We start from the raw sequence: 21,597 nt of genomic DNA, 5'->3' as shown, positions 1-21,597 counted from the left end.
CTGTGTGCTGGGGGGAACACACCTGAGCTCCACCCCACTATTCCCCTCTTCAGCCTCCTGCTCCCTCTACAACTCTTACACAACAACCTCCAGACCAAGTATTTTATCATAAATATTTATTTGCCATTGGCCACCTTCTTGAAGTTCTTGGGTTTTCGATGATGACTTTTGAATTTCTTCTTTAAAGGGCCTGACTGCTTCTGTAGAGAGGAAAGAAAAAGAGAATCAGCTTATTTATAAACCCCAAATCCAGTCTGCTTTGCCAACAGAGACAGAACAAGCACAGCCCTGGTCCCAGCCAGCCAGGAGCACTCCTGACAGGGCTGTGCTCACAGACAGTGATGCTCTCCCAGAAGAAATGAGCCTAAATTTCATCCACCCCTTCCCTTTCCAGTGTGATGGTGACAAGAGATCCAGAAGCTGCTTTGCAGAGTCAAAGGTTTATGCAGCCTTGTAACAACTGCCTGCTTCCCACACAGAGGAGGATCAGGGTGTGTCCTGGAAGGCAGGACCTGGCTCACCCCTCCAAAAAATTGATGTAGGAAGACCCTGTGAGCTCCAGAAGGTTTAACTACAGTTTTTAGGGAGGAAGATGATGAGGTGCTGCAGTCTCTCTGTCACAGAGCACGCAGCAGGATCCCAGCAGTTATTCCTAGAGGCAGGAACATCCCTGCTGGAGCAGGCAGGATCAACACTGAGTGAGTGCAACTCACAGCTCAGGGGCTGACTGGTGTCTGGCACACAGGGAGTGTTGTGAGCAGCTTCACACCTCCTGCTGCCTCAGACAGGCACAGAGCAGACACACAGTGCTGCAGGCTGCAGCCTGACACCCACCTTCCCCCTCTTGGTGCCACCTGCTCTGCTGACATCCATCCTCCCACCAGACTCCCCCTTCACACCATTCTGCTTGGCCCCCTCCTCCTCACTGTCTGTTGCAAAGTGCTCAGTGCCCTGGGAGGCCTCTGGAGCTCCGGGGCTTTTTTCAGTGAAGAGTGAGGCTGAAAGACAAAGATTGAGCCTGAGATCAGCTCGCTGAACACACAGGCTCTGCCTCTCCCAAACTTTACTGGAAAGAGAATTTTAAAAGATGATTTTGCTTCTGAGCAAGTGTCCCTCCTGAAATGCTTGGGGAAGCAGAAGAACCCCAGCAGTGTTTCCATGGAAGGGAGCAGCAAAAAGCAGCTGGAAGGCAATGAGCTGAGCAGCTCCCTTCAGGACACAGGTGACATGGGTGTCCTTACTCACGTGGGTACAGGTCACTCATGCTGTCATCTGTCTCCTCTCCATCCTCATCGCTGGATTTGGGCTCCCAGAACTCGGGCTCTTTCCTGCTCCCTCCCCTCTGCTCCTCAGGGCGCTGTGCCCGCCGCTGCCTCTGTGCCAGGCAGGCAGGGATGAACTCCAGGCCTGCCCTCTGGCATTCCTCATCTGGGGAGGGAGGGCAGCACTTAGCAAGGCCACCCAGGCACCCCAGGCCTCTTCATTTCCAGCTCTAACTTCTGTTAAATGCTCAAAAGGATGTTGAGCTCCAACTCTTCACATAATCTGTGTGTTCAGCAGCGATGCCACGAGAGGTGGGGAAGGTTTAACACAGGGATTGAGCTGGAGGTCTGAGCCACCTCCCTGGGGGGGGTTTAGAGCCACCCTCCTCAAGCAAGGATGTTTCTGGGTGATTTAGAGGCCTATTGCTCCCTCCCTCTGCAAACCTTCCAGCTGAGGAGCTCACACAGTGTGTTACTGACGAGCTAAAGAGGAGGGATCCCCTTCCTTTATGTAGAGCTACTGAGATCCTGACAGCTCAGAGAAAAGAGGTGTCTGGTTGTATCTTCAGAGAAGCTACTTACAAGCTTTTAGGGCCTTCTGATAGCGTTTCCCCTGGACGTGCCTCAGCACATGCTCTGGAAATTTATTGATGTGTCTGAGAGTGAGCTTGCAGAAGAGCTGGTGCCTGACAGACAGAGAGAAAGAGCCCACGACACAGTTTATGTGTGCTGTCACTTGGTAACTTCTCACTGACAAGCACTGTGATCAAAGGTGATCAATAATAATAAACAACAAAGGCTGTCCCAACCCTCCCAATCCCATCACCAGTCAAGAACTTTGTGAAGCTCAACCACCTCGTGTCTGAGGCGGGGTGGAGGCACAATACGTACAGATTCTTCGTGCTGGGCACTATGTGGGGCTCAAAGCTGCCATAGTCAAACTCTCCGGCTGTCTGCAGCAGCCGCCGGTACTTCTTGCCGTTGGTGTAAGCCTGGAGCTCGGACAGGCGGCACGGCAGCTCGTGGCCTGTCAGCCTGCACCTCACCTGAGGAAAGGGACAACGGGTCAGGGAAACCCAGAGAAACCCCAGGGAAGGGAAGGGAAGGGAAGGGGAAGGGAAGGGGAAGGGAAGGGGAAGGGAAAGGGAAAGGGAAGGGGAAAGGGAAGAGGAAAGGGAAGGGGAAGGGAAGGGGAAAGGGAAGGGGAAAGGGAAGGGGAAAGGGAAGGGGAAAGGGAAGGGGAAGGGAAGGGGAAAGGGAAGGGGAAAGGGAAGGGGAAGGGGAAGGGGAAGGGAAGGGGAAGGGAAGGGGAAGGGAAGGGAAGGGAAGGGAAGGGGAAAGGGAAGGGGAAAGGGAAGGGAAAGGGAAGGGGAAAGGGAAGGGGAAAGGGAAGGGGAAAGGGAAGGGGAAAGGGAAGGGGAAAGGGAAGGGGAAAGGGAAGGGGAAAGGGAAGGGGAAAGGGAAGGGGAAAGGGAAGGGGAAAGGGAAGGGGAAAGGGAAGGGGAAGGGAAGGGGAAGGGGAAGGGGAAGGGAAGGGAAAGGGAAAGGGGAAGGGGAAGGGAAAGGGAAAGGGGAAGGGAAAGGGAAGGGAAAGGGAAGGGAAAGGGAAAGGGAAAGGGAAAGGGAAAGGAAAGGGAAAGGGAAAGGGAAGGGGAAGGGGAAGGGAAAGGGGAAGGGAAGGGAGGGGAAGGGGAGACCTCAAGCTCCCACCAGCGTCTTCCACGGCGTCAGGAAAGCCCCCGGGGCAGTGAGCTGCGTGGGGTCCCCCCCATCCCCATCCCCATCCCCATCCCCATCCCTGCCGCCTCAGGGGACGCGGCCCCCGGCATTCCATTCCCTCACCATCCTCGCAGCGAGGCGGCCCCGCTGCCCTTTCCGGGGATGTCCCCACACATCCCGGCGCCATCCCCACCTTGCCCGTCTCTGCCAGGCTGAGGAGCGGGTGCTGCCTCAGGAACTGCTGCTCGGCCTCGGGTACCTCGGCCATGGCCACGCCGCCCGCAGGCCCCGGCTCCACCATCGAGAGGAGTGACCAGAGAGGATCCGGCACCAACTTCCGGTGCCTCTTGTGCCGGGGAGCCGCCGACACGCACCATCGAGAGGGGCGGCTAGAGCGGGTCCTGCCTGCCGTGGCGCGGGGGACGGCGTTGCCATGGCGACCTGGAGGCTGCTGCGGGAGCGGCCGTGCCGGGTGAGGACCCAGGGGAGCGGAACCGGGCCGAGGGCAGCGGAACCGGGCCGGGTAAAGGCTGAGGAGAGCGGGGCCGGGCCGGGTGAGGCCTCAGCCTTCTCCAGGCCCCGTCTCCCCGCAGTTGCATCCCGGTCGGGGCTCCGCCAGGTCCGGGCTTTGGTTGCGGTGGGTTGGTGCCCCCCGGCGCGGTGTGGGCACAGACTGTCCTGCGTGGGGTGTTGCGGTGCTAAAAGCGAAGGGAATCGGTGACGGAAAGGGTGTAAATGTCCTGGTGCCGCTGCGGGGTGTTGGGAGGGGGAGGTGCTGGGCTGTAGCACACAAACAGGTTGGGATGGTGTTGAGTGCTGGTGGTGTGGATGGAGAGGGCTCCGTCACTTGCTGTGCTGCACTCAGCTCTGTCACTGGAATTTGATTTGGTTTTATTATTATTACAAGCTAACCTGTAGCGTTTCACAGGTGGCTGTTCAGGTGAGGTATCAGCGTGTAAACAAAATCCCATGAAATCATCCAGGCAGCTGGGGTCACGTAGATAAAACTTGTGCAGAGCCAGGGCACTACAAAAGGTCTTTGTTATGTTGTGTAGGTGTCACACTGCTTGATCAGAAGAGCCCTTTTTGGGTATCCCCTGACTAGAGCAGGTTCTGGTCTGGCCCAGCAGAGTAAAGGTAAGGAAAGGTTTGTTTTGGCTCCTGCCCTGGTTCAGCCTTATGCCAGGAGGTGACATTTCCTGCAGGAACTTGGCATCTCCTCTCCTGTACAAATCCTACTCCTCACTCTGTTTATCTCTAGACGTTTGTTTGAGGTTCTGCAGACCACAAAGTTCTACAGCAGCTGCTGACACATCTGGAGAGGACGTTGTGCTCAAATGGGGCCTTTTCCTGGTCCCTCTGACTGCATTCTGCCTTGGCACGTGGCAGGTACAAATAAAGACTTCATTTTTTCAAGAGCTGAGCACTTGTGGGTTGTTAGGTTTTTCCATCCTTGGCTGCTTCAGCTCATTTAAATCCCATGCAGGGAAATATTTGTTGTTGTTTTACTTTTCTGCTGTCCAAGTGTCATTTTTAAGCCCTTAAATGAGAAATTCTTATTTATTTCAGTATAAACATTTCCTTGAAGTCAGTAGCCTCCATTTTTGTCTCTCCCATCACCCTCTTTTCAGCCATGTATGAGGAGAAGCTTTGGACACAGCTGTTCAAGGCTTGCTGGGGTTTTTGCATTGCTCTGTTCTGCCATCAGGAATTTCTTTTGTCTTTGTGTTCTTCCAGGTTCAGCGGCGAAAGTGGAAATTGGATTTGATTGCACAGCTGGCATCAAGAATTACATCAGAGCCCATCCCTCTGACCTTAGAGTAAGGAGACTCAGAGTTTATTCTCTACAGAGCTCTGTCAGTGTGCTGGGGATATGTGGTCTGGTTCCTGTCCTGATGAGCTTCTGCTCAGCTGAATTGCATGAAAATGGAGGAATGCAGTGGGAGTCAGGATTGGCAGAGAAACTGAAAGATCATGTTCAGTTTTGTATTTTAGATGAGAGAATGGGTGCACACTTCCCTGTGGGGCACTCTGAATGCATGTAAAAAGGGTGAATCTGTGTTCAGAACCAGCTGGTGTGCAGTTAAATTCATCACCCTGATCTGGATCACTGTGATAGCAGTAAAACATGAAGCCAGCTGCTCCCTGGGTGAGCTCTTTCTCCTCTGTTTCCCTTTGCCAGCTGCTCCCTGGGTGAGCTCTTTCTCCTCTGTGTCTCTTTGCCAGCTGCACCCCCCTAGAGTGAGGTGTGAGGAAGAAGAATCCCACAACAAAATCCCCCAATTTGACTTACCTATCACAACCATGATTTTGCTTTCATCTTGTTCCCTGCAGCCCCATGGAACTGAAGGAACTGGAGTACAGACCTGTCACAGTCAGAGGGCATTTTGATCACTCCAAGGAGCTCTATATTTTGCCACGCTCACTCGTGGACCCCGAGCGAGAAGCCAGAGAAGCTGGGAGGCTGACATCCCACCCCGAAAATGGAGCAAATGTCATTACCCCTTTCTACTGCACAGACCTAGGGTGAGTTAACAAGTCAGGATTCATCTCAGCAACTCGTTCTGAAAAGCTGAATCACACTGGTGGGGTTTATATAAATCGTTTTCCATTAAAAGGCATCTCTCCCAGTCACTGGGGCTCAATTGGAAATTGTGTTTAAATTCCCTTGCAACACACACTCAGATGACAGAAGTGGCCCCACACAGCTGGGTTGCTTCTTTCTTTAGTTGTAGGCAGCAGCAATACCTTGCCTTCCCTCAGGAGCCATCTCTCTTTGTAATCCCAGGGTCACAATTTTAGTCAACCGAGGATTTGTGCCCAAGAAGAAGCTGAAACCCGAGACCCGGCTGAAGGGACAGGTGAGGGGGAGGGGGAATGTTGGGTGTTACTTTCTGCCCTGTGATCACTTCTGAAACTAAAAAGAAAAGCTACTTTTTGTTCAGTAAATAATGCTTTTTTTACAAACAAGGAGCTGTTCTTGATCTGATTTTCCCCTGTAGTGTCACAGCACTGCCCCCCTGCAGGGCACAACCACCTGATTTATCATTAGACCCCACAAGTGCCCTGTTTTTCCAGCAGCACCTGGTATGCTCAAATACAAAACAAACCTTGAAAGATTTCCTTTTTTTTTTTCCTTCAGATTGAAGATGAGATTGATCTCACTGGGGTGGTGAGGTTATCAGAAACCCGGAAACCTTTTGTGCCTGAGAACAACATTGAGAAAAACCGCTGGCACTACCGGGACCTGGAGGCCATGGCCAAGGTGACTGGTGCTGAGCCCATCTTCCTGGATGCAGATTTCAGTAAGTGACAGAAGAACCCAACCCCACTTTTAGTTTCCATCCATCTTCCCCCCTTCCCATTCAGCTTCTTCCCCTGGACACTTGGGAAAATGTTCATTTGCCTTGAGCACCACCCAGCCCTCGCCCCACAGCTCTGCCCTGGGGAACACAGCTGCCCCAGGAAGAGGAGTGGGGTACCCTGAGGATTCCTCACAGCCCAGGGCTGTAGCTTGTGCTGTTGTACCCACAGGAAGCACAGTCCCAGGGGGACCCATCGGAGGGCAGACCAGAGTGAGCCTGAGGAACGAGCACATGCAGTACATTGTCACCTGGTGAGTGACCCAGTCTGCATCCCCTGCTTGTTTTCAACCTGAAGCTGTGCCTGACATTCCTGCTCCTGCATCAGAGGTGCTGGAGGAGCCATTATGGTACAAAAGCCTCTGAAGCTTTAGCATTTTCATAGTGATTTGAAAGAAGTTTGTTTTCTTTCCCAGGTATGGCTTATGTGCTGCAACTTCATTCCTGTGGTACAGGAAGTTTATACAGAAGCTGCCTCTGTGACTGAAAGGCTCATCTCTGATCTGTGCTGTCAGGAGCAGACTCATCACTCCCGAGTAACTGAAGCACCCAAAGTCTCAGGGCCCCACATTCAGTCAGCTCCTGCAGCTGTCAAGCTGTGGATGCTTTCAACAACTGATGCAGACTCAGCTCCCACCCGTGTGATCTGCTGCAGAGTGGAAGCCTTGAACCTCAACACTCAAGTGACTGTAGAGCCTCCCAGTGAAGTCAGTTAATGCAGGAAACTCAAGGTTACATTTTGCTACTGTGGTCGATTGCAAGCTACAAAGCTTTGACTTCTCCACTGCTGTATTTTTCTGAAAACCAGGTAAAGACCAGGGATTTTGTGATTCAAAGTTTCTTTGCACTGTGTAGTCACTCCTGGAATCAGGAGTTGCACAGCAGTTGCACTGGAATAAATGAAGAGGGCCTCCAGGAGCTTTCCTTGTGACTTGTATTGTGCATCTTAAGTGACAGACCTGAATTGAAGGTTTCTCTGGATACTTGAGTCTAGCTGGATTGAGTCAGCCTCTGGCTCCCTCAGCTGGAGCCCAGTCAAGCTCAGCAGCCTCCAACAATGAGACAAGGCAAGCACCAGGCAGGAGGTGGTACCTGAATCACAAGGTTCCTCTCCTACACGTTTATCCTGCCCTCACTGACCATCCTTACACCAGAAGAGGCACCACAGATCTCCTGGCAGGAGGTTCCTGTTGTGAAGTGTTCCAACACCTTATTAACCCATACTTTAAGTAGTAAGGAAGTTGATCTGGAACACCTTCCAATTGAGGGATGTTTGCATAATAAACACATCAGACTTCATGCCAGAACCAGCCTAGCCTGTTCAACCTCCTGGTGACAGCAGTGGAGCTGAGCTGCCACTGATGGGCTGTGTGTTCAGGAAGAAATCCCCAGGACTGGTAGTTAAGGGCAGCTGTTCAGGTACAGCACTGTCCTGCTCTACGTTTCTCTGCAGCACTGTTCAGTTGTTGGGTGGAAAGCACTGCTGAGGTGCTACCCACTGCCTGGAGCAGCCCTGTCAACAGAGACCACGGAAACTTCACCTGGGGGTTTATTCTTTTTATGTACAGAACACCTGGTAGCCATGGGTACATCTTCAGCCCAGCTTAGTTGCCAGTTCTTTAGCCTTTGCCTTCTCAAGCTTGGCAATGCGAGCCACGGATTTGGGCCCCAAGACATTGCCACCCCAGTGACGCCGGATCTGCACAGGAGGACAAGAGGTCAGGTTGGAAACAGGGCCAGCTCTTGTTGGGTCATTTAATCATTAGGACAAAACGTAGCAGCACAGATCTTACCTCATCATATCTGTCGTTGTAGTTGGTCTTGACAGCCTCCACCAGCTTTGCAAGGGCTCCCTTATCCTCCCTGTTGGTGAGAGTTTAGTTCCTTTGGAGCCTCAAATTCACATTTCCCACAAACCTTTTTTCCCCTCAGGATTTCAGAGCTCATAGTGGCAAGGGGATTTGTCAGGTTAAGCATAAACATATCCCTTGCCAAGGGATAGTCACCTTAACCATCAATGTTTTAGGAAACTGCCCTGCTCACATTAAGGTTAACAGCTCCATCTACATAGTTTAGAGTTACCATCCATCCTGGTAAGCCAAACTAGTGATGTGGCAAGAGAGCTCCTCAGACCAAAGGGTGTCTCTGTTACACATTACAGGCAGCATTTTATTTATCTTTACTACTGTACAGCCCCAAGTCTGCTATCTGCTCTGCAGGCTGAACTTAGGGGCAGTTTCCTTTCCCCACCACAGTTCTTACTCAGAGTACTCACGGGTTAACCTGGGTGAAAGCCACAGAGGTGCAGGTTTTCCTGTGGACCAGTCTCCCCAGCCTGGCTTTGCCCTTGATGATGCAGTAGGGCACCCCCATCTTGCGGCACAGAGCAGGCAGAAAGACCACCAGCTGAAAGGCAAGGGAGTGTGCTTCAGGTGTCACTGAGGGAGAACATTTTGTTCTTTATATCAGCCCAGGCTGTGGCAATTGCTCAGTGTTAAAAAGCTCATTTTGCTCTTCACTGTTGGTTCAGGTGAAGAAATTCATACATCACTGCAAGGGCCAAGCCTCACTGTAATACCAGGACAAGTATGAACAGACACAAGCTCTCCAATTGGGGTAAATACATCTTCTTGTGCATTCTCTTCTCATGCAATGAATTTGTGCTAAACCATTGTCACCCTGAGCCCAGTTCTGACCTCACTAAGTCACACAGGCAGCCTGTGCTGTGTCCCAGCAATGGGGTCTGTGCTTACCTCAATGGGGTCTACATCATGGGCAATAACAACGAGCTGAGCTTTCTTGTTCTCTACCAGAGTGGTGACAGTGTTGATACCTGGAAAACAAGTTACAGTTCAGCTTTGATTCCACTCACTTTTCTGAGCCACCTCAGATACCACTGAGGTTTGTCAAACCATCACATCCATTCAGCAGCACAGAGAAAATACTGCATGGACAATCTGCTAAAGCTCAGGGTTAAAAAGCTCGTCTGTTTTGCTCTTCACTTGGAGCTCAGGTGAAGAAATTCTTACATCATTGCAATAGCTTGTCCAAGCCCCTCTGTCTGGAGCAGAGCAGAGCACCAACACCCAGAGTTACCTGCACGGAGCACTGGTGGTCGCTTAGTTGGTGCATCCCCCTTTCCTGCTGCCTTCTGCTCAGCACGAGCAAGTAGCCTCTGCTTCTTCTCTTGCTTGTTTTCTGGCCTGTACTTGTGTGCCAGCTTCAGAAGCTGGGTAGCTGGAAGAGAACATCTACTGGTTAGTTACCTGTATGACACTGAAGAAAGCCTAAGCATTACTTTTTAAGAGACTGCAGCACATCAGTGATCTTGGTGGGTGTCACCAAGTACGTTCAGACAGCAAGGTTAGCATCACCTGCACTGTGCAGGAGCAGAGCACCTCCAGAGGCCATGTTTACCTCCATGGGCACCTCTGCTGGCACAGAGCTCCCTGTCTGGATGAGAAAATACCTCCAGACCCCCACAGCAGTTAGAGTTAAAGCTGATGCACTTTCTCCTTTCAATCAAGCAATAGTTTGGCAACACCTATGAAAGAGTTACTCTACACAGGCTCAGTTTCTTGCAATCACAGTTACCTGGAAAAGACTATCTACTTCTTCACAGCAGGCTCTAAAGTTCCTTCCTCCTGGTTCAATCTCAGCCTGTGGGATGCTGGCTTTCCCCCTCAAAGCCTGTGCTCAGGCAGATTTCTAACACCATCTGTTTACACAGTTAGAACCCTATGTGGTTCTGTAAAAACTGAATAAATAGGCTCTGATGAAAACACACAGCTAAGATAACTTCTGGATTGACAGGAAGCTGAACATGAGCCAGCAGTGTGCCCAGGTGGCCAAGAAGGCCAATGGCATCCTGGCATGTATCAGAAACAGCGTCACCAGCAGGTCCAAGGAGGTGATTCTGCCCCTATACTCAGCCCTGGTAAGGCCACACCTTGAGTACTGTGTTCAGTTTTGGGCCCCTCAGTTCAAGAAGGATATTGAGGTCCTTGAACAGGTCCAAAGGAGGGCAACCAAGCTGGTGAAGGGACTCGAACACAGATCCTATGAGGAGAGGCTGAGAGAGCTGGGGCTGTTCAGCCTGAGGAAGAGGAGGCTCAGGGGAGACCTCATTGCTGTCTACAACTACCTGAAAGGAGGTTGGAGCCAGGCAGGGGTTGGTCTCTTTTCCCAGGCAACTCTCAAAAAGACAAGAGGGCAGGGTCTCAAGTTGTGCCGGGGGAAGTTCAGATTGGCTATTAGAAAGAATTTTTTCACGGAAGGGGTGATCAGACATTGGAACGGGCTGCCTGGGGAGGTGGTGGACTCTTCATCCCTGGAGACATTTAAAAAGCGACTCGATATGGCACTCAGTGCCATGGTCTAGTGACTGTGGCGGTAGTTGATCAAGGGTTGGACTCGATGATCTCTGAGGTCCCTTCCAACCCAGCCTATTCTATGATTCTATGATTCTATGATAACCCCAGGTCTGGGCCATTAGCAGGTGTTCTGATATCTTCTATACCCCTTTTCAAAGTGCAAAGCATCTATCAAGACCTAAACCAGCAAATTCAGACAGCAGCCTGCTGTTGGCATCACCCCAATCTCTATTAAAGCCTCCCTAAAATGCTACCAAAGACTCTCCAGCTTACCTTCAAGTTTTTAGTTTATATTTTCTCTTCTCCAAGGCACCCATCATTAACAACCTAGGAGCACTCTGCAGGGCCCATCCTCACCTGTCTGTCGGTCCAAAGCCTGAGTGAACTGGTTGATGGCAGGAGGCACCTTCAGGCGTTTGTACAGAATGGATCTCTGGCGCTGCAGCCTGATGTACCGCGGCCATTTCACAAACCGGGTCAGGTCACGTTTGGGCTGGATATCCTGTCCTAAAAAACACACACTTGAGTTCCAACCTGTTCCAAACCTCCACAGGAACAGCCTGGCAGAGGCAGGAGTGCATCAGTGATCTTGGTGGTGATCTGTCAGCACCATCACTCAGATAGCAAATATTCTTTCACATCATCTGCACAAGAAGTGGTATGAGCAGTGTCTGATCTGCCACACCACAAAGATTCTTCACAACAGAATTCCTACAATTAAACTACTTTAAAAAGTCAGCAAATTGTCTGTTGCCAACTTTAAACACCTAATGAAGGACAGGTCGTAATTGCAGGCAGCAGGGCAAATGCCTCTCCCCACTCTACAGCTCCATTTCACTTCTGTCCATGATTTACACATCTGCCCATTACAAAACAACAACTGAGCAACTGCCCCAGCACCCCCGTACTCACCGATGCCAAAGTTCTTGGGCCTTTTCTCGAAGAGGGGGTTGACAACTTTCTTGGCCTCCTGCTTCTTGACTACAGCAGGGGCCGGGGCCACCTTCTTCCCCTTGGCCTTCTTTCCTTTCGGCTGCAAATAAGAAACACACTCTTCTTTCCTCTGCCTCCAGTCCCTGCCTAGGACAGCTTTCGGTCCACCTCGGAAATGTGGCTTTTTAGGGTTTTTTAACCCCTATCCTGGCTGCCTCCCGGCCCAGCCCCGCTCCTGCAGAGAGCGCAAGGCTTTCCCTTTGCCTTTTAAAAGATTTATGACCCTCCCCACGAAGGGCACCGTTCCCAAACGCATTTTGCTCTCATCGGCTGGAACAGTAACCAGACCACCGACCCCGGCCCGGGATCCGCTGCACCCCGGGCTGCGGAACGCTGCCCCGTTCCCCCCCGGGAGTCCCCACGCTCCGTGGCCGCTCTCGCTGCCGGCATGGAGGCCCAGCCCCGGCCTTCCCCGCACCGGCTCCGCTCACCGCAAACCGGGCACGGAATTCCCATTTGCCGCCCCCTCAGGCTACCGAGCACCCTCCCAACCCTCCCTGCCGGCCCAGGGCACAGCGACAGCGAAGGATGGAAAAGGATGGAGAAGGATGGTCCCAGCCTCCGCCCCGAGCCCGCCATCACCCACCATCTTGGAGTGAGGAAGAGAAAGGCGGAGCAGGGAGAGCCGGGAAGTATCTATGGGGCCGGGGCTCTCGCGAGAGGAGGAGGAGCAAGAGGAGCAGGCGGGGCAAGGGCGGCCATGGCGCAGCAGAGAGTGCTGCCCCAGAGCAAGGAGACGCTGCTGCAGTCCTACAACAAGCGCCTCAAAGACGATGTCAAGTCCATCATGGACAACTTCACCGAAATCATTAAGACGGCCAAGGTGAGGCTGGGCTCTAAGGGAGCCCTGAGGGAAGGGAGGAGCAGCCGGGCTCCTGAGGAGACAGGGGCGGGTTGGCATGGGGGAGGCTTTGAGGAGAGATGGGGGTCCCTGAGGGGAGAAGGGACGGGTGTGAGGGGAGAGGGAGACCCTGAGGGGAGATGGGGCAGTCCTGAGGGGAGATGGAGCCCCTGAGGGGAGATGAGGCAGTCCTGAGGGGAGATGGGGCAGTCCTGAGGGGAGATGGGGCAGTCCTGAGGGGAGATGGAGCCCCTGAGGGGAGAAGGGGTGGCGGGGGACATCACCCCCGGTTCCCCATCTGCAGCCGTCAGGGAAGAGGTTTCCTGTCCTGGTGGCAGTGGTAAGACACCTTCTAATCGAGTAATGGTGTATCAGGATTTTAAAGGTGGATACATACGATTTTTTCTCTAGATTGAGGATGAAACTCAAGTCTCCCGAGCAACGCAGGGTGAGCAAGATAACTACGAGATGCATGTCAGAGCTGCAAACATAGTGAGTAGCATTCTGCTCTTCAAAACAGTGAGAAGTCCATCTTGCAGGTACTGTTTGGGTCATGACTGCCTCTGGGGCAGCCTTTCTAACTCTCAGGAGGACTGCTGCATGAAGAATAACCTGATCCCTGGGGTGGCTCTAGGATGAATTCCTTCTCTAGCCTGGCTTGTCAGCTGCAGGCTTCTGTCAGAATCCTCACATAATGTGGGAATTTCAGCTTCCTTCAAGGCTTGGGCTGAAGAAACAGCTTGGGAAGTCTTGTATTAGAAATGGGGCAAAGCAATGTTTTTATGTGCTGTGTGATTTTTCTCTCTGCTCCAAGGTCCGAGCTGGTGAATCCCTAATGAAACTGGTGTCTGACCTGAAGCAGTTCTTGATCCTCAATGATTTCCCCTCTGTGAATGAAGCTATCAACCAGCGTAACCAGCAGCTGAGAAGCTTGCAAGAGGAGTGTGACAAGAAGCTGATTGCACTTCGGGATGAGATCTCCATTGACCTCTACGAGCTAGAAGAAGAATATTACTCTTCCAGGTACAAATAGGGCAGTGGACTTCTGCCTTACGACTGCAGCCCTTTTGAGGTGGTTAGTCCAAACAAATAGTCCTTAGAGTATAGGTCTTGAGAATGTTCCCAACAAATTTTCACTCTGGTCCTTAATTAGGTCAGAATCTTTTTCTGCAACCCTTTTCCTTTAGATAGCTTACAGGGTGTAAATATGGTGTAAATGTCATGGTGAAGGAGGCATTCACAGCATCCAAGTCTAGGTACCTGCTGTAGTTGGCTAGATTTGACAGGTTATTTGCTTAGCCTTCCTTTGTAATCATTGTAAAAAGAGATTAATTTCCTTGGGAGTACAGGCTTCTGCCTGGCACCTGCCTGGCTCTGAAGGAGCCTCTTTCTTTCTCCTAGAGAGACCAGTTTGCTGAGCTGGGTCCTCATGTTGGATGAAATCACCACATTTTGTGGTGAGTCCTTTCCCAAGTGCCCTGGTTACAGAGTGTGCCTTTTCCCTTGTAGTTCCCCCCCTCAGCTGCCTGGAGGCCTCTTGAGGTGAACATCTGAAATGAGCAAAAAAGACTCAATTTGCTCAATTTCATTGCTTTATGAAGTGTTGTGATAGGATTTTTTATGAAAGACAATAATTTGTGAGATTTTTAATATTTTAAAAAGACTTTTAGAAAACAAGCTTTAGAGAATTCAGACACTTTATTTTTTTGTTATTTTCTGTCATGCACTCCAGCACTTCTAGTTGATGGTGCAGTAAATGAAAGCAGGAGAAAACAAATGAGAACCTGATTATTTTGGCTGCACTGTCCAAGCTAAGTGAAGTCAGTACAATAATACTGTGACTTCTAAACAAAACCTTAACTTTTGAAAATCTTATTTAGAATTTTAATGACCAGGTTTTCTATTTTTGCCTTTCCCTTCTTTCTAAAAATGCAGAATGCCTTTAAGCCCAGCTAAGTCAACCAAATCACTAATTGCTTGATCTTTTTGGAAGTTTGGCCATTTTCTATGTGTAATGTATGTATTTTAAGAGAAAAAAGATACTGATACAACATAGCTTAGGAACAATTATGACATAGGAAGAGAACCAGAGGTTTAGAGGTGGTAAAGGTTTCTCAGTTTTTTTGGGGGGTGTGTAGAGATCCCAGAAATGTCTCAGAAATGAAGAGTGGTGGTTGCAAACCCAGACACCAGTCCAGGCCCTGCCAGGTGAGGGGCACATGGAGCAAGCACAACACTGAGCTGTACCTAGAGTGATGTGGAGTGACAGTGCCTTGTGTTTCTCTCACCCTGTGTCACCAGGGTGCCACCACTGTGTGCCAGTAGCTTTTCTTTCTGGACTAGGGGGTTCTGACTGTGCTGCCATGGTCTGTTCACCTGCCTGGCACCAGCTGCCACAAAAAGCAACCCTTGAGAACAGAACTAACATCTTGGTGTCTGCCACACAGATTTGCCTTCGTGGCCTTGCTTGTAAGAGAGGTGCCAAGGTGAGGAGAGGTGGCAGAGCTGTGGTCCCTCCCCTGCAGACTGTTCCCATGTAGCACTTGGTCATTTGCTTTCTGCACTTCTTCACTTCTGTGCTCTCTCCTGCACCAAAGAAATGGCATCTGTGTATAAATACAGAAGCAGCCATTTAGTCAAAGTCCTTTTATAATTAGAACACTAAGGTGTTTTTAATGATTGTCTAATGTGAGGAAAAAGAGTTGTTGTTCCATTGTGTAGTCACAGAGTGACAATCATGTTTAAATGACTGTCAATGCAGCAGCTGGTTTGCTCACAAACAGGCATCCTGGGCTGTCCTGGCACCCCAGCTGCTGCTTCAGCATCGGGCTTGATCCCCTGGGATTTCTAGAGGTGTGCAGTCCCCTGAGGCCAGGACAGGGGCTCCATACAGCTTCTCCCCTGTTCTTCAGTTTCCCTGAAGGTCACCTCATAGTGTCTTCGAGGCTGTCACTTTAGGGAAGGCTGTGGGAAGGGGAGCTCCCTGTGCAGCTGGTGCCTGTGGCATGGAATGTCACTGCCCAGGAGCTGTCACTGCTGCTGTGCTGAGGGGGCTGAGGAGGCAGCCCCTTGCCCATGGTGAGTAACTAACAGGATATGTCTCAAGTGCAGGGTCAGGCTTCTTTGCCAGGTGTTTTACGTGTACCTGGGGGTTTTGCTGAGGAGACCTGAAGGCAGTTCCTTGAAGCTAAAGCTGACTGTTCCGAAGGAATCTTTGCTTTCAGTCCCAGCTGTAGCTCTGTGCACAGACCTGGCTGTGTGATCCAAGGGGAAGAACAAAGTCCCTTCCCCTCAGCCAAAGCACAGAGTAGCAGACTGGCCTGTGCTGTCATGGGCTGTGCAGCAGCTGGTTGTTCACCCTGACTTCTGAGGAGTGGTACATGAGAAGTGAAGCTTAGACTTTTGGAGCAGTTCTCACTGTGGCAGCAGGTGAGGAAGTTATACAGCTAAAAATTCTGTAGTAACCCACCTGCCAAGATGTGTAAGACTGATAGAAAAGGAATTCTGGTTCTGTCCTGCCGGGTTCTGCTAACTGAACCCAGTTTCACTGTGAGTTTGGGGGCTGTAGGGAAGGGTGATCTTCCAAGGGATTTTACAAAAGCCCCAGATACAAAGCCTGTATCCACTGCCTTCTTCTATGGACAATACAGCCAGAAAAGAGCTCAAAAGCAGATGCTTGCAAATAGTGCTTTGTGTGCTTCTCCCCCAAAGCAGTAACTCCAAGTCCAGCTTGCCTTCTCTCATCCTAAACCCCAAACTTGCACTTACGTTCCATTGCTCCTTCCTCTGAGATCACAGAAGCTCTCCTGAGTGTTGGGTTGGATCTCAACATGCTTTCATGTTTGTGCAATTGTGAAGTGTCTCATATTTCTTCACTTAAAATATTTCCCTAAGCATCTATTCGAGTCCATACATTAAAAATATAAATAAAGCTGCAACAACAAAACCACTTGACCCATTGGGTTTGTTTTCCTGTGAATGCAAGCTGCTTTCTGCTTCAGCACTCACTTTGTCTTGGGTGTGTGTTGTGTGTGCAGCTCCTTCTTCTCTTTGGAATTCCATTATTCCATTCTTCCATTCTTAGTTGTCTTTTTTTTTTCCTTTTTTTTTGATTTTGTCCCTTCCACGTTGTGTTTTCCTCAGAGCACAGGGAAGAATTAGTCACTGGATTAAAAACATGACTCCCACAGTGCTGGTTCATGCAGCTCTGCAGTTGACAGTGATCACATCCAGCATAGCTGCTTGCAGAGGGACAGTTCAGGCTCTGCCGAAGGTGCTGGGAGCTGGCAGTACTTTGTAATCTGGCTGGGGAGCTTCAGGAACAGAGCCAGACCTTCTGTGGAGTGCTTTGCTGAAAGGGCAGGGGTGCAAATAGGTTTGTTCTTGATCATGACACAGACAGGCCCTAAAACAGTGCTAACTTTTTTTGCTGAGTTTAAATTAGGAGCAGGGGTGATTTTTTTTTTTTTTTCCTTGCATTGATTGTGATCAAACTCCAAGTAAAGTAAACAATGGGTGAGGTCCTTGCCTCACACAGATCAGTAGAACTCCCCTATTTGGGGTGCCAGAACTGCAGCCCAGATCTTTCCAGGGACCCACAGTCTGGATTAGAACTGAGCCATGGTTTTGCCCACGAAGTTCAAGTCCAGCCCTTAATTAATGGGTGTCAGGAAGGCCAGTGTCACAGGACTTGTGAATTTATGAACACAAACCTTACATCCATGAACAGGGGCTCTTTTTTGCCATTTTCTTAACGCTTTGCTTCTGTCTTGCTCCCCCTCCCCCCCTCCCTTCTTTACGGCATCTGCTGTCTCTCCTTAATGTGCTTGTTTGTTCTGGAAAGCTACAGTCTGTGTGACAGCAGTGACCTTCCCCTCTGCGAGGCCTACTGGAGACAAGACTTTGCCCCGCTGTCCCCGGAGAGCTTCTCGCTGCCCGTGACGGCGGCCCCGGCAGAGCAGAGCCTGGCGTCCTCCCGGAGCTCCACCCCATCGCATCCACACCTCAACGGGCACGGGGCAGGCCCCGCCGAGCACTCCTGAAGAGGATCCCGGGCTGCCCAACCCCTTCCTGCTGCAAGTCTTCCATCTGCTGTACCGAGAGAGCCTCTCCCATGGTCAGGAGAGGGCTCTGGAGCTGCGTTTGCAGGTTGCTGCTCACGGGAGAGCCCCAGGGACACTTCCACTCGGGGACACTGCCCTGGGTGTTCCTCATCCTTGGGAGAGGAGTGATGGGTAAATGCACAGCTGATTGTTCTGACAAGATAGAGCTAGGTTTGCTTTAAGTGATAAGTTACCTGTAGAGTTTGTTAGAAATCCAGTTTGTTCCCATGTGAATGTCAGCCGGGAGGTGCTGGAGTGTTGGGAGATGAGTTTGTTTGGGTTGAACTTGAGGCAAAAGCACGGGCAGGGAGTGTTTGGTTTTGTGTTTTTTTATCACTCTGCTTCCCAAGGTTGTGGCTGCTTTAAAGCTCTGGAGGCCTGGCCTCCCCTCTGCATCACCACAGCAGGAAGCTTGCAGCATTTTTTACACTGCAGTCTTCACTCTCGAGTGCTCCAGAGACCTAAACTTGTTGCTTGCAGCCGTGTGGGAGGAGGCTCCCGGAGACTCCTCCAGGAGCAGTGTTCCCTCTGCAAGAGGAAGGGGCAGAGGGAGGATGAGGCAGAGGCCACACATCCCGAATCTGATTCCTGTTTCAGTGTTCACACAGGAACTTGACAAGAACACAGGCTGAGCTAACACCAAGCCTGTGTTTATGTCAGCCAGCAGTTTTGTCTCCTGTTTTGTCGGTTATTCCCATTTTCCTCCCCAAAGCAGCAGCCCGGTGCTCCTTGTGCAGCTGTTGAGCAGCTCAGTGCCATCTCCTGCCCCTTTCCCAGCAAACAACCCAGGCTGCTGCCACCTCTCCTCTCTGAAGATGTGAATTTTGGTCTATATATTAATTTTCTTCCATTCCATTGATTTTTTATTTTTTTTTTTTTGTATTTAGGTGGTTTAATAAAACTAACTGCTTCCTCGTAACTTTCCAGCCGTGTTGTCTTCAGCCACACAACCCTGAGCTGCCTGGGCCCTAGGCTGGGTTTTCCCATAGGTTTAGAAGAAACCCCCGCTCCTCGCAGCGGTGCCTTGAGCGGGGGCTGGGGGTGCTGCGGGACCGCTTGTGCCTCAGGAAGCGTTCGGGGAGCCCCGCGCCGGTACGGACCCCTCAGCTCCCACCCATCACAGCAAACAGCGGCTTGGGAGCTGCGGAGCGGAGCCAATGGTCAGGGGCGAACCGAACCAACCTGCGGGTGTCTCCGCGGTGGTGGCGAGGGGCAGCGGGCGGACCCACTGCAGGTCCCCGACCCGCAGCAGCCCCGCAGCGCCATGGCGGCCACCGCTGCGCAGCGCTCTGCCTCCCCCTGACGTCACTTCCTGCCGAGGAGGCGCGCGGGGGGGATGCCGCTCCCCTCACGCTTCCCTCAGGAGGCGGCGGCGCCTCAGGGACCCGGCCCGGGGTCGGGGTCTGTCCCAGGGTCCCTCCCAGCGCCCTCATGGCCAGCCTGGCCGCCCAGGACTCCTACCTGCAGGGTTTGGCGAGGAAGGTCAGCGCGCAGCAGGCACCGGAGTCGCGAAAGAGGAAATTTGGTAATGGAGCTGTAACGCTTCGAGTGCTGTCCCGGTCGGTGTCTGTGGGTCTGCGTGGGCTCCCACCCGTGTGGCCCCGCGGGGTGCTCGGCACCCGAAGGGGGTGCCTTGTGCTGGTTTTAAGAAAAAACAATCTCGGGGCTTCTGAGGGTTTCTGGACACGTGGTGACCTGGGAGCTCACAGCAGCGTGTGTGGTGGGTCTGTGTCCCAGTTTTTAAAGGTTTTTAAAGATTTAGATATGTCCTTGCAATGAGATCACTGAACAGTGGTAATAGCTGAACGTTATGGATTGGGATTGTAGCGTTCTCCTCTTTTTGTGTAACAAGTCCTTGTTTTCTAGTGGCTAAGCCAGGCCAGCAGGAGCATGCTGGCAGACAGCTCAAGAAAAGGAAAAGAAAGCAAGCCAAGAAAGAAGCCGAGAAGACAAATGCTCCTTCAGTCAAAAAGGTGGTCTCCAACACCAATAAATCCACTCCAGGACAGAAAACAACCCCACAAGCCAGCAAATCATCTCCCCAGGGTGCTACAGAGAGCAGAAGTGAGGGTTTGGTTGCAGGTAAGAACCATCTGTGGGCTGCATAAAGTGACCTGAGCTGAGGGGGCTGAGTTGCTGTGCACCAAACAGGTCTGAAAAGTCTTTAAGAAGTCGAACTGGACTGAGAACGTCTCAGCTTATTCCACGTGCCCTGAAAGCTTTGCATCTAGATGTGAATTTTAACGTCACCACTGGGTGGCTCTGTGGGAATAGGAGCTTTTAGCCTGACTGGCAAACTTCTTGTGTATTTTGGGAACGTCTGAGAATTACCGTGTGGAGGCAATCTCTGCAGTGCCAGGCCGGCTTTCCGTGAGGAATCTGAAACACCTGATCACAAAGAAAATATGTCCTTGGCATCTGTTCCCACTAGTACTTGTCTTCTGGCTGTGTGGAGTGATAATACAGATAGCAAAGGGGGAAATGAATGAAATAGACTCCTGGTTTATTTAGAATGGCTTTTCTGTTCAGGGCATCTAAAGAATTCCCAGAGCTTTTCCCATTGCCACAGAAAGTCCTGTTCAGCTAGTGTTATATTTAAATATTTTTATTTTCTTCCTCTCATTTTCAGGGAGCAAAAGTGAAGCCTCTTCTTTTTCTGCAATGAATCTCCTGCGTCAGAGACTACACGAGAAGATTAAAAAAGCTTCTGGACAAGTATGAGAACTCTTAATCTGTACCCACAGCTGTGTTTGTGCACTATAAATTCTTCTTTGCCTCCCAGGTGTCTCCTGAGGAAGTGCCTGGAGCTATTGCTGGGAGACCTGTGTGTGTTTGGGGGTCTGCAAAAACACCTGGGGAAGGGCTGGGCCTGGCTGGGGCAGAGCATATCTCTGGTGATCTTTAAGAGAAAGAAAAGTATTGAGAGCCTGGGGGAGCTGTAGAGAAAGAGCTGAGAGTGAGAGTGAAGGGTCTGGAGTGCCTGTGCTGTGTTCAGTGTCTGTAAAAGCTGAGCCCATGGCTTCTTGTCACTACTGCACTGTGTTCCTTGGAAGTCTGAAATCAGGAACTGGAGTACCTCCCACTTTTAAATCCACTTTATCCCTTTAAAGGCTCCTGATTTGTGTCCATCCTTTTTTGTAGGATGATTCCAAAGAGTTACCCCCTGCAGTCCTGGAGAAAAGGCAGCGAAGGAAGTACGAGAGGGAGAGAAAGAAACGGCGAAGAAAGGAGTTGAAGATGAAGGCAAAGACGGAGAAGAAGGAAGCTGAGGAGGTACCCGTAGAGCCAGAAGGCAAAAAGGAGGAGAGCAGGGCTGAGGTTGTCTTTAACAGGATTGAAATCCACAAAGAGAATGAGTTGAACAAGATCCAGAAGAAAAAAGAGAAGAGGAAAGCAGTGAAAGGCAATATCACCCCTCTGACTGGCAGGAACTACAAGCAGCTGCTGAGCAGGCTGGAGGCCAGGAAGAATAAGCTGGAGGAGCTCAAGGATAAGGACCAGAAGAAAGCTGAGGAGCTGGAGAACAAGATAAAATGGACAAATGCTCTGTACAGAGCGGAGGGAGTGAAGATCCGTGACAACGAGGAGCGTCTGAAGGAAGCTCTGAGGCGCAAGGAGAAGCGGAAGGCGCAGCGGCAGCGGCGGTGGGAGCAGCGCACGGAGAGGGTGGTGGAGAGGATGCAGCAGAGGCAGGAGAAACGCCGCAGGAACATTCAGAAGAAGAAGAAGGATAAGATAGAGAAGAAGAAAGCCAGGGCCCGGAAGAAAGGCCGTGTTCTGCCAGAGGACTTGAGAAAAGCTGGCCTAAAGTGAGGGCTTCCGGCCGGATGATAACAAAAGCCTCTTGTATGTCCCTTAATTAAATTTCCTACTGCGAAGAAACGCCTTCCTGTTGATTTATTACAGTAATTATTCTCATTACTGTTCCAAAGGGGCGGTGGGGGC

General features: G+C 51.1%; 5 protein-coding genes and 3 non-coding genes across 9 annotated transcripts; 3 read left to right on the top strand and 5 right to left on the bottom strand.

Annotated features, from left to right (window-relative positions):
- Window positions 1–111: 111 nt before the first annotated feature.
- On the bottom strand, window positions 112–3,377 carry SURF2 (surfeit 2). Its single transcript, XM_030461526.1, has 6 exons — window positions 3,175–3,377; window positions 2,154–2,308; window positions 1,845–1,948; window positions 1,246–1,428; window positions 835–998; window positions 112–200 (listed from the first exon to the last, which is right to left on the bottom strand). Exons 1-6 carry the CDS (start codon window positions 3,280–3,282, stop codon window positions 117–119), a joined length of 798 nt encoding a protein of 265 aa, XP_030317386.1. The 5' UTR covers window positions 3,283–3,377; the 3' UTR covers window positions 112–116.
- Window positions 3,356–7,278, top strand: LOC103531609 (surfeit locus protein 1). Its single transcript, XM_030461524.1, has 9 exons — window positions 3,356–3,453; window positions 4,037–4,118; window positions 4,243–4,370; window positions 4,719–4,801; window positions 5,316–5,507; window positions 5,770–5,842; window positions 6,124–6,286; window positions 6,516–6,597; window positions 6,760–7,278. Exons 1-9 carry the CDS (start codon window positions 3,415–3,417, stop codon window positions 6,824–6,826), a joined length of 909 nt encoding a protein of 302 aa, XP_030317384.1. The 5' UTR covers window positions 3,356–3,414; the 3' UTR covers window positions 6,827–7,278.
- A 596-nt stretch (window positions 7,279–7,874) lies between these two features.
- RPL7A (ribosomal protein L7a) lies at window positions 7,875–12,357 on the bottom strand. The gene is made up of 8 exons (XM_030461525.1): window positions 12,296–12,357; window positions 11,629–11,749; window positions 11,074–11,223; window positions 9,440–9,580; window positions 9,097–9,176; window positions 8,619–8,749; window positions 8,137–8,206; window positions 7,875–8,042 (listed from the first exon to the last, which is right to left on the bottom strand). Exons 1-8 carry the CDS (start codon window positions 12,296–12,298, stop codon window positions 7,938–7,940), a joined length of 801 nt encoding a protein of 266 aa, XP_030317385.1. The 5' UTR covers window positions 12,299–12,357; the 3' UTR covers window positions 7,875–7,937.
- Window positions 8,827–8,899, bottom strand: LOC115599282. The gene has a single exon (XR_003988274.1). It is a non-coding gene; the product is annotated as a small nucleolar RNA SNORD36 (small nucleolar RNA).
- Window positions 9,306–9,382, bottom strand: LOC115599287. The gene has a single exon (XR_003988279.1). It is a non-coding gene; the product is annotated as a small nucleolar RNA SNORD36 (small nucleolar RNA).
- On the bottom strand, window positions 11,293–11,365 carry LOC115599288. The gene has a single exon (XR_003988280.1). It is a non-coding gene; the product is annotated as a small nucleolar RNA SNORD24 (small nucleolar RNA).
- MED22 (mediator complex subunit 22) lies at window positions 12,258–18,588 on the top strand. Of its 2 annotated transcripts, XM_008497274.2 has the most exons (4): window positions 12,274–12,532; window positions 12,962–13,042; window positions 13,365–13,573; window positions 17,394–18,585. In XM_008497274.2, the coding sequence occupies exons 1-4, from the start codon at window positions 12,410–12,412 to the stop codon at window positions 17,590–17,592; spliced, it is 612 nt and encodes a 203-aa protein (XP_008495496.1). In that variant the 5' UTR covers window positions 12,274–12,409; the 3' UTR covers window positions 17,593–18,585. The 2 variants fall into 2 exon arrangements, with proteins under 2 accessions (XP_008495497.1, XP_008495496.1); XM_008497275.2 differs by having other exon boundaries at window positions 12,258–12,532; window positions 13,365–18,588.
- Window positions 18,589–18,970: 382 nt separating this feature from the next.
- On the top strand, window positions 18,971–21,523 carry SURF6 (surfeit 6). The gene is made up of 4 exons (XM_008497276.2): window positions 18,971–19,177; window positions 19,519–19,734; window positions 20,282–20,367; window positions 20,794–21,523. Exons 1-4 carry the CDS (start codon window positions 19,084–19,086, stop codon window positions 21,463–21,465), a joined length of 1,068 nt encoding a protein of 355 aa, XP_008495498.2. The 5' UTR covers window positions 18,971–19,083; the 3' UTR covers window positions 21,466–21,523.
- Window positions 21,524–21,597: the final 74 nt, after the last annotated feature.

This window comes from Calypte anna, chromosome 17 (assembly GCF_003957555.1).
Source record: "Calypte anna isolate BGI_N300 chromosome 17, bCalAnn1_v1.p, whole genome shotgun sequence".
Classification (NCBI taxonomy): domain Eukaryota; kingdom Metazoa; phylum Chordata; class Aves; order Apodiformes; family Trochilidae; genus Calypte; species Calypte anna.
Note: the sequence above shows the minus strand (reverse complement) of the source record. Positions and strands in the feature narration are given on the sequence as shown.

Bases quoted from the DNA above. Each gene is read 5' to 3' on its own strand.
- MED22 (XM_008497274.2), top strand. From the start codon at position 12,410: ATGGCGCAGCAGAGAGTGCTGCCCCAGAGCAAGGAGACGCTGCTGCAG. The intron at 12,533-12,961 runs GTGAGGCTGGGC...TTTTTTCTCTAG, and splicing joins AAATCATTAAGACGGCCAAG to ATTGAGGATGAAACTCAAGT. The intron at 13,574-17,393 runs GTACAAATAGGG...TGTTCTGGAAAG, and splicing joins GAAGAATATTACTCTTCCAG to CTACAGTCTGTGTGACAGCA.
- LOC103531609 (XM_030461524.1), top strand. From the start codon at position 3,415: ATGGCGACCTGGAGGCTGCTGCGGGAGCGGCCGTGCCGG. The intron at 4,371-4,718 runs GTACAAATAAAG...GTGTTCTTCCAG, and splicing joins TCTGCCTTGGCACGTGGCAG to GTTCAGCGGCGAAAGTGGAA. The intron at 6,287-6,515 runs GTAAGTGACAGA...TTGTACCCACAG, and splicing joins CTTCCTGGATGCAGATTTCA to GAAGCACAGTCCCAGGGGGA.
- RPL7A (XM_030461525.1), bottom strand. The intron at 9,581-11,073 runs GTGAGGATGGGC...GTTCTCTTCCAG, and splicing joins GGCTTTGGACCGACAGACAG to CTACCCAGCTTCTGAAGCTG. The intron at 9,177-9,439 runs GTAACTCTGGGT...CTTGTTTTCCAG, and splicing joins ACCACCAGTGCTCCGTGCAG to GTATCAACACTGTCACCACT.
- SURF2 (XM_030461526.1), bottom strand. From the start codon at position 3,282: ATGGTGGAGCCGGGGCCTGCGGGCGGCGTGGCCATGGCCGAGGTACCC. The intron at 2,309-3,174 runs GTGGGGATGGCG...CCCTTTCCTCAG, and splicing joins GCCTGGCAGAGACGGGCAAG to GTGAGGTGCAGGCTGACAGG. The intron at 999-1,245 runs GTGAGTAAGGAC...TTTGTCTTTCAG, and splicing joins CATGAGTGACCTGTACCCAC to CCTCACTCTTCACTGAAAAA.
- SURF6 (XM_008497276.2), top strand. From the start codon at position 19,084: ATGGCCAGCCTGGCCGCCCAGGACTCCTACCTGCAGGGTTTGGCGAGG. The intron at 19,178-19,518 runs GTAATGGAGCTG...CTTGTTTTCTAG, and splicing joins GTCGCGAAAGAGGAAATTTG to TGGCTAAGCCAGGCCAGCAG. The intron at 19,735-20,281 runs GTAAGAACCATC...TCTCATTTTCAG, and splicing joins AAGTGAGGGTTTGGTTGCAG to GGAGCAAAAGTGAAGCCTCT.